The following is a 9141-nucleotide window of genomic DNA, read 5'->3' as shown; positions in this document are numbered from 1 at the left end:
CCCCCCCCCCCCCCAGCCACGTAGGCAATAGCTACCGAACTGGTAGCTGCGCAATGTCCACTGCCCGCCCCCCACATGCCCGGCCTCAGCCTCCCCGCTCCTCAGCCTTGCCCCTGCCGGGCAAAGGCTCACACTCAACTCCCCGCCACGCCGTGCTTCCTGTGCAGCGGCGGGGTTCCCCCCAACCCCTCCGCTTCACTCCTCGAAAGAGGCAGTTATCATCCCCCGTAGGTCTCAGTAAGACCTAACGTTTCAGGCCCCTTCCCTCCATCTCCCATCCACTTCCACCCCGCCTCAGGAACCCATCCAGCCCCGCTCCAGCTTTGCTCCCACTCTCCCTTAGGCTGTCCCTCGGCGACCTCAATGGGTACTTGACGCCGTTTGGATGGGACCGACTCAAAAGGAGAGGTCCGCTCACCGCCCCCCTGAGCCCCACCCGGAGTCCCGGGCGCAGGCATTCCGCCCCCTCCTGGCGAGCTCCGAGTAGCGGCGCAGCGTGGGTCGGGGCAGGACCCCCGGAGGGCCCGGGCGGCTCCCGCACCTGGTAGTAGGCCCTCTGCAGGTAGTTGTAGGGCTCCCGGCGGCGGAAGGCGTCCCGCAGCGCGCTCCCCACGCGGAGCCGCGCCGCGCCCCCGGGGCCCAGCCTCTGCGCCCCGCACTGGGTCAGGCACTCGGCCCGGCGGAGCGCCGCGCGGAGCAGCAGCCGCTCCCAGGCCCCCTGCGCCGGGCCGGGCCCGGACTCAGGCCCCGGGGCGTCAGGCAGCACCGCGGGGAGCGCGGCCCCCGGCTCGGCCGCACAGCGCGCCCCGCAGTCCTGCCGCGCGCGGCCCAGCGCCGCCTGGCTCCGCAGCGCCTCCCGCAGCAGCGCCACGGCCGGCGCCCAAGCCCCGGCCGCGTAGGCGCGCAGCCCGTCGGCGTAGAGCAAGTCTGGGGCCTGGGGGGGCGCCCCCGGGGACAGCGGGGCCAGGCCGGGGGGCTCGGGAGACCCCGGCGGGGGCAGCAGCAGCAGGAGCAGCAGCAACCGGAGGAGCCTGAGCATGGTGCCAGGGGCGCGGGCCGGCTGCCGAAGCGGAATGCGGGAGGCGAGAGGGGGAGAGAGGGAAGGGGGAAGGGAGAGGGAGGGGAAAGGAAGGAGAGATGGAGAGGAGGGAGGAGAGGAAGAGAGAAGGAATGATTGGGGCCAGGGAGAGCTGATGCGGCCCAGACTCAACCCTGGGAGAGGCCGATAGGAGAGCCAGAGAAGTCGGGAAGCCTGGCAGAAAGTGGAGAAAGCAGTCTTTAAGAAGAGGGGTAGTGTGGGACAAGGAGCAGGCCCTGAAGAGCAGATGGCGAACCGGCTGGGACTGGAGCGGGACTGATGCTTTGGAAAACAGCACGGGGAGCCTCTTAGGACCCTTGACTCCAACCCCTGAGGCCCATGGAGTCAGAGTAACTACTGCAGCTGTGTTCCCCTCCGCTCTCTGCCTCCCCCCCCCACTCTTGGGTCCAGGACAAGGAGAGCGGATGCCTCCCACACACCTACCCACACCCACTTTTGGAAAAAGAGCCTTAGAATGCGGCATGGGATGTGGGCCTGTGACACCAACTCCAGCCCAAATCCTTTCCTGCCCAGAAAGTGAGGCATGGGTGGATTTGGGGGAAGGAGGAAAGTTGGGGGATGGCACATGGAATCACACTCTGAAACCACTTCCACAAATCTGGACAGAGATCCTTTACACCCCAAAGCAGCAAACTGGAGTGTCTCCCCAGGCCCATGCCCAGCACAAGGTGCTCTTATAAGCCTGTCCCTCTGTATGTCTTCATGTTTGAGTTTGTCTTTCTCCAGGTGTATTTCCGTGCCTCCGGTCACTGTCCCTGCTCTATTTTGTCCTCTATGAGCCATTCCACCCCTGAGCCTCCCACCATACCCTCTGCCACCCTAGCACACAGGACACCGAGGTTTCCATGGTAACACTTCAGGCTTTAATACATTTTGCTAAGGATGATGGAAGGTGAGGAGGACATCTGGTCTTTGAGATGGGAGACAGCAGGGGGCTCCAGGCCCCAGATCCAGTGCCCATCTCCATGGAGTCTGGAGGCAGCTGCCCTAGGCTCAGGGCCAGAACTGGTGTTACTCACTCGGCCCCTCCTCTGAGTCCCTCAGGCGCACTTGGGCTCACAGGGTCAGCTGGGGGAAAATGGGGTTACCTGGGCCCCAAGATCCTCCCCAAGGTCTTGCACTCCCCTCACCTCCTGTCAGGGAGCAGCGTCTCCCTGCACTTAACCCCAAAGGAAGTCCAACGGCTCTGCTGTCAGGGGACCCAAGGGAGAGCCTGCGGGGTGAGATGCCCAGGGGCCTGGGCCGCCGAGGAGAGGGCCCTGGCGAAGCAGTCGGAGAAGGCAGAGGTGTCTCATCGATGAAGGTGGTGATCTCTTCCCGGAAGAAGCCAGGACCCCGTGGGGGTCCCCCACCTGACCCCAACATCCCACCCTCCAGGAATTGGCGAAGGCTGGCCAGCCCCCCACCTTCAGCTTCCTCCTCATCCTCCTCATCCTCCAGCCTTTGTCTACGTCCCAGGTACTCAGGAGGACCCCCCAGGGCTCGGCTCTGGGCCGGGAGGACCCGGATGTCATCAGAGGATGACCACTTATGCAGGATGGAGCCTGGTGCCCGAGGAGTAGAGAAGATGTTGGTCTCGTCGTGGGACAGACGGCGGGACAGAGGGACCTGAGGAGAGGAAAAGGTAGATACAGAGGTGCTATAGGGACAAAGGGGAGCAGAGGCAGGAACCAAAGTGGGGACTTGGCAAGATGGCTCCACCCCCTTAAACTTTTGCAGAACATCCTCTGATGGGCAGACCTGGTTCTGAGAGGTCTGAAGGGGAGCCTCTCTTGCCACACCTTTCTTTCACCTACCCCTTAGGTGCCCTGCAGGCCAGGGCTAGGGAGTGGGGAATCGGGATGGTCAGCAGAGACTGGAGACAAGTAGTAAGGGGGTACCCAAAATAGGAGGTGCACTCCCTAGTCCCATACCTGTAGGTAGTGGACCCTCTCAAGAGGGGGAAAGAGCATGTGCCTTCCAGGCAGCAGCTTCACCTGGGAGGGGTCCCTGCCCCCGGGTCCTGTGGCACCATTAGCATCAAAGCGTACTTTGCACACTCGGCCATCCGCATAGTCATCACAGCCCCCATCTAGGAGAGAAGAGGGGCAGGGTGGTTACACACAGGGAATGCCCACCTCCCTCCCTGCCCCCCCCCCTTAAAACCTCCTACCCCCTTTATAAGGTCCCGGGAGAATCCTGTTCCCACTAGGCTGTAAGCTCCAAGAGGAAAAGCAAGAGTGTCTAACGTCCGTTGCATTCATTGCTAAGTCCCTAGTGCTTCATACATATGGACACATTTATTGAAACAGTTCCAACCCCACCCCCAAGAACTGTCCCTGTAGCTGGGGGTCTCTCTCAGGGAGCTTAGCCTCCCCTTAGTTCCACAGCCTTCCTTTATGGTTATGTTAGACCTCTGGACTGTTTCTCAGGCTCTCGGCCTGGAGAGTGGAGGCAGAGCTGGGTAGTGTGGGCTTCCAGAGGGAAGCCGCCGCCGGGTGGAGGGAGCCCTCGGTGCAGAAGGAAGCAGTGGGTATACATCGGGGTGCGTGATTAGGGGAAGGGGAGTCTGGAGTCGGCCCATGGGCGGCGCAGGTTCCGTCCAGCAGGGGGCTCTCCAGGGCAGCCCGTCCCCCTACAGGGAAGGGCGGGTAGAAAAGGGAGCCGAAGCCCGGGAAAGCCAAAGCCCAGTCCCTCCTCTGACCGTCGTCGCCATCCTCCTCGGACATGATGGCCACGCACTGCTCCCACACCGTGCGCACGTCGGCACGGTAGCGCTCGCAGGACCAGATGAAGGAGGGCAGCAGCAGCGTCTGCGCCATGGAGCACCACAGCACGGCCAGCACCATCCACGGCGGAGCCGAGTCCGACTTAAGCGAGAAGAAGCTCACCACCTAGCGGGAGGATGGGGAATGGCGCGCGGTCACGACCCAGCGCCCAGAGCTCGCACTTGACCCCAGATCCAATATTCTAGTGCGGTGGGTGGGCAAGATGGAAGGTATGGCCCAATTCACAGAGGAGCATGACAGAGGCAAACTCGGAGGTGGAGATGGCGTAAACAGAGGGGAAGGGACTGATTCACAGGAAGGTGGGGGCAAGTACTGGAGACAAAGCCCTGAGGTCCAGAGGGACGGAAACAGACGTGGTACAGAAAACTTGAACACAGAGAGAAATTCAGGAATCGGGACTAGGTGGAGATGCAAGAAGCTGGGGTGGTGGGGTGCGCTCTCTGGGGTTTCCACCGGAGTGCTCAGAGACCCTGTGGTATATCCCGAGAGTGTTAGGGAACGGAGACTGGAGCTGGGCTGCTGGGGGCTGAAGCGTGGCCGCAGGATAGATGGTGGAGCTGGAGCATGGGTGGTGGAGTTGAGTAGTAGAAACCGGAAAACAGACGAGGCTGGGGGTAATGGGAACGCGGAGATGGGTGACGGAGGTGGGGGACTCACAGATGTAGGGGGGTGGGCAGAAGGTGGAGAGGAAGGTGGATGGCAGAGCTGCTGTATGGCTGACGGACTTGGAAGTCAGGTGACTGTGCTGGGGCCTGGACAGTGGGGAGAGCAGGTGCGGGACCCCAATCTCACCAAGATGGGCACCCCTGTGAGTGAGTCATAGAGAAAGACGATGGCGCTGACCAAGTTGGTGACCTGCAGGGATGTCTTGGCCGACTCAGAGCCGTCCAGCGAGGACCGGCGCTTCCCTCTGGCATCCTCCACCACAATGGCTGGCACCTCAAAGGCTGGCCGGGTACCCAGCCCCCCCGGCCCGCCCCCCTTGGCCCCAACCCCCACCCCGGCTCTCCGGGCCAGCCGAGCCCTCCGGGGCCGGGCCCACAACGTCTGGTAGAAGGTGATGGCCACACAGACCAGCCCCATGACAATGCCCCCAAGTAGCAAGAGGCTGAAGCAGACGCCAAAGCCCAGGCCGATCTTGGAGACTATGAACTGGCAGCCGCGAGCGTAGTAGCGCTCGCCATTGTTGTGCCAGCCGATGGACGGCAGCGTAGAGAGGATGAAGCTGACCATCCAGATGCCCATGACAGCGTGCAGCGCCTGCTTCTTGGCGTTGCTGAGGCGGTAGTTGACGGGCCAACGCACCATCCACATGCGATGGTAGGAGAGTGAGGCGACTGTGAAGCAGGTGGCCAGGGCCAGAGTGTAGTAGGTGGACACAAACACCTTGCAGATGCTCTCGTTCCAGTCATAGTCAGAGGAAGCCTGGCGCCGGAGCTGCACCACGGCGAAGGTAGTGAGGGGCACGGCCGCCATGAGTATGTGCGTGCCCGCCAGGAAGCAGAGCAGCAACTCCAGCGGCTTGTGCTTTTGCTGCTTGGCCGAGATGCTGAGGATGATCCAGGCATTGGCCAGCAGCGCCAGGAGCCCACAGGCCAGCCAGGACAATGCGTTCGAGCGCAGGGAGGCCTCCTCTGCCCCTGCCCCTCCCCGAGCCATCCTATCCTCGGCCCCCCACCCCCCTTGAACTCCTGGGGGTGGGGGCTAGGTCTCACCCAGGAGCCCCACTCACACACACACCCATGATGCGTACAATCCCTGCCCTATAGTGAAGCAGGCCGCCCCTAGGCCTACCCTACTGCTCAGCATTGCATGACTGACCCAGCTAAGGTCCAGTGTGGAGGGCAGGGGAGGAGACTGAGGGTCAGAGGAGGTGGCCCTCAGTCTCCATATTGGGCCCTTCCCGAAGTATCCTTGTGGTTGAGGGGGGAGGCAAGCTGCCTGCTTTCCCAACTATGAGGCTGGCTGAGGAGCTCTGGTCCCCACGCCGGGACGTCTGGGTCTCGTCTTCCTCTGGCTCTTGACCAGTCAGGGATCTTCTGGGTGCCCCAAGGGGTGTGGGGGGTGAGGCTCAGCCACCTGGACAAACTGCAAGGGAGAGATGACATGAGGTGGGGGAGGGCAAAGGTGGGGCCTAGGCTGGTCTCCAGCTGACTTCTCATGCCCCCCTTCTCTTGAAACTGTAGAAATAACTGATTACTAAGAGTCGTGGGGTCATTCAGAACATCTCCTGCCTTAAATCGGATGGCCAGTCACATAGCCCACACAGGTAAGAGTCCTGTTTTCCAGGCCGTCCGGAAGGAAGGTATTCTGACCTCCTGTCTCCTATCCCTTTCAGTCTTTTTTCCTCCCTCTGGCATCCCGAGGTCCCTTCTTCTTATATCTCCTGCTCAGTACTGTTCAACCCCTATCTTCACATCCCCGAATCTCTCTTCAGAGCTACTGCTGGGAGGTGCATGACTTGTTTCTTTTTTGAGGGTTCATGGTAAACTGGGATATGTATGCTATTCCAGCTCCTTCCCAGCGTCCCAGCTCCTGGGCCCAGGGGTCTTGATGCTCTGCCCCATTTCCCCAAGCCTGTGTGATCCCCCTCTAGTTCGCCAGGGATCTGGGAAGATGGGAGAAAGGAGGCTGGGACCAAGGGGAGGGGGGACTAGGGAACCCGAAGGCGGGGAAACCGCTGACATCAGAAGCATCCAGAAATGGAAAGATGGGGAACTAGGGGGAAGGAGGAGAGTTTGAGCAGAAGAGAAAGAAAGAGGGGGCAAAGTGATAGTATCTGAAAATAGAAGGAAACCCCCAGAGACCCCTGGAGAGGAGGCTTGGGAGGGAAGAGGGGTTGTGTGGAAGGAGGAAGCAGGAAACAGGGAGGCTGAGAAGAAAAGCCGGATGTTCAATAAGGTGCTGATTCCCACTGGTAGACCTCCATTCTTTCCTCCCCTGCCCCAGCCTCAGTTTCCCTCTGATGGGAAGGAGGATAGTCCAGAATTTGGAGAAGCTGAGCTTCAGTGAGCCCTGGGGATGGGGCTAAGAGGAAATCAGGTGAAACCCTGAACAGAGTAGAGGCAAGAAGGATGAGCTAAGGGTTTTGGGGGGGGGGGTGGGGAACAGGGGTAAAAATGGGGCAGAGCAGTATGAGGGTCTACTTCCTGTGGAAGAACCTCAGATCCTTGCCCTCCCTGAGAGGTCCTCGTCCGCCCCCCACCTTTGTTCCCTCCGGAGCCCAGTACACCCTAGTTGCCATGGCAATGGCCAGCCTGAGGGAGGTGGAAGGAATTGGTCAGAAGCGCCCCCCCACTACTCTCCCCTACAGCCTTGCACCCCTTCCCACCTACCCCCACCCAGGCCCAGCGGGTGGGCTGTGGAAGAAAGAGATGGGGAGTCAGAGAGGGAGAGAGGCAGGAAGGATGTGAAGGACAGAGAGGAGGTGAAGGACAGAGAAAGATCAGAGGAAGGTGGGAGGGGGGATCTGGGGGACTCCACCGGGGCCAGGGGTCCCTCGCCTTTCGGGGTGAAGGGGTAAGGTCAGGCGGCTCCTCCCTCCCGCCACCCACCGTGTTCTCCGGGGCAGTGACAGCAGGTGGCTGGGGAGGAGGGGCCGGCCAGAGGGGAGAGGAGGCGGCTGGGGACGGGGGGTGGGGCGGCGGGGAGGGGGCCGCGGGGGGACAGGGCCGGGGTCGTCTTACCTCTGGCTGAGCCCGGCACTGCCATGGAGACCGCACTCCCGACGCGGCTCGCCCGGGCTCCCGCCGCCTGCCGGCTCCAGCTCGCCCGCCCTCCTCCTTCCCTCCCTCCTTCCCTCCGGGCCTCCCTCCCCCCCCCAACCTCGGTCCCAGCCTCCCGGGCTCGGCCCGCCGCTCCCTCAGTCTCTGCCGCCCACCCCAGGTCGGTCGGAGCCCCCCTCTCCCGGAGGAACGCCGCCCGTGAGCCCCGGGTCGGGGGCCGGCAGGGAGCGGCTCGGGGGGCGCGGGGGCGAGTGCGGGGCGGGGAACTGGACGGCGGCGACTTGGAGGGGGAGGGGCAGGGAAGGCGCCGGCAGGGAGGGGGCGAGGACGCTGGCGGGGAACCGGCTTCATTGGTGAGACGGTTAGTGTCCTGCCCCCACCCCACCCCGGTTTTCGACACGAACACAAGCTCCGAGAAGCAGCTGGTGGTGTTCGGGGAGGAGGAAGCATGTGTCACCGTGTGTATCCGTGAGGGCTGCGCCCGCCCGGGGTGTAGCTCAGAGGGGCAAGTGCTGGAGGTTGTGCTGAAGCTGGGGCTGCTGGGGGGTGGGGGGACACGGGTGTCCAAGAATGCACCCCCCAACACACACATAGCGCTTCCTCCTTCTGGAACACAAACTCACACTTCTGTTGGGGATGCACACAATTGGCAGGCACACATTACAGTTTCTCTTGGTCCTTTTTCTCCACCACACACATGCGTGTGTAGAGCGCACACAACCCTGCAGCTCTCCCTCAGTACAGCGCCCGCGGGTGATTCCGAAGTCTGGGCCGCCCGCACACACAGGGCCCTGTGGGGTGGGCAGGTGGCTAATCCACCTCCAGAACCCCCCCCCACCCCCAAGGGCAACTTCATCTCCTTCCCCTGGCAAGCCTGGCAACCCCTCCTCTGGGTCTGATCCGGAATGTCAGAAGATCCAGGTCCCCAGAGAAGAGGCTGGCTGGCTGCCCGTCTCTCTCACATACACACGTACACACACATCTTCTTTGCAGTAAGTTTATTGTATTTTTCTGTCAGCTCAGGGAGGCAGGGGCGGCAGCGGGCTGGAATGCAAGCAAGCGCTGGGGAGTCCTCCTGGAAGGGGCAAGCTGGAAAGAGAAGACTGGGGAGAGGGGGTAGGGACTGAGACGGGCGGTGAGAAAGGGAAGGAAGGAGAGGCAGAGGAGGCTGGGGATCCTGAGAGAAACAGATGAAGAAGAAGAGGAAGAAGACTACTTGTAACCTCAATTTTCCTGTGTCCTGGATGGTTTGGGGGAGGGATGAAGGAAAGTATAGGGCAGGGGGACTGAAGCCCAGCTCTGTCATCCTCCACAGGAGGTCCCCTCAGAGGGTTCCCTTTCCAGCCAACTCCCCACCCCCTCCCCTGGCAAAGCTCACCTTCCAGAAGGTTCTGCAACAGGGTGAATGGTAGGTCACTGGGCAGTCTCTCCCATAGGGCCTGTGCTCTGATTAGGAGAACTGCCAGCTTTGTCCTCTGGTAACAGGCTTCTGCCACCAGCAGGTGATAGAGGAGGGATTTTAGGCGGGGGGGGGGGGGGGGGGGGGGGG

The 9141-nt window shown here is 62.0% G+C and overlaps 1 protein-coding gene across 1 annotated transcript; it reads right to left on the bottom strand.

The window, feature by feature from the left end:
• Nucleotides 1-1944: 1944 nt before the first annotated feature.
• Nucleotides 1945-5943, bottom strand: GPR162 (G protein-coupled receptor 162). Its single transcript, XM_040642108.1, has 4 exons — nucleotides 4660-5943; nucleotides 3783-3972; nucleotides 3013-3170; nucleotides 1945-2707 (listed from the first exon to the last, which is right to left on the bottom strand). The coding sequence occupies exons 1-4, from the start codon at nucleotides 5524-5526 to the stop codon at nucleotides 2156-2158; spliced, it is 1767 nt and encodes a 588-aa protein (XP_040498042.1). The 5' UTR covers nucleotides 5527-5943; the 3' UTR covers nucleotides 1945-2155.
• Between the last annotated feature and the right edge of the window lie 3198 nt (nucleotides 5944-9141).

Source organism: Ursus maritimus, unplaced genomic scaffold, assembly GCF_017311325.1.
Source record: "Ursus maritimus isolate PB19 unplaced genomic scaffold, ASM1731132v1 scaffold_26, whole genome shotgun sequence".
NCBI classification, from domain to species: Eukaryota; Metazoa; Chordata; class Mammalia; order Carnivora; family Ursidae; genus Ursus; species Ursus maritimus.
This window is presented reverse-complemented; position numbering and strand designations above follow the sequence as displayed.

Bases quoted from the DNA above. Each gene is read 5' to 3' on its own strand.
- GPR162 (XM_040642108.1), bottom strand. From the start codon at position 5,526: ATGGCTCGGGGAGGGGCAGGGGCAGAGGAGGCCTCCCTGCGCTCGAAC. The intron at 3,973-4,659 runs GTGAGATTGGGG...TCCTCCCGCTAG, and splicing joins TCACAGGGGTGCCCATCTTG to GTGGTGAGCTTCTTCTCGCT. The intron at 2,708-3,012 runs GTATGGGACTAG...TCCTCTCCTCAG, and splicing joins AGAGGGTCCACTACCTACAG to GTCCCTCTGTCCCGCCGTCT.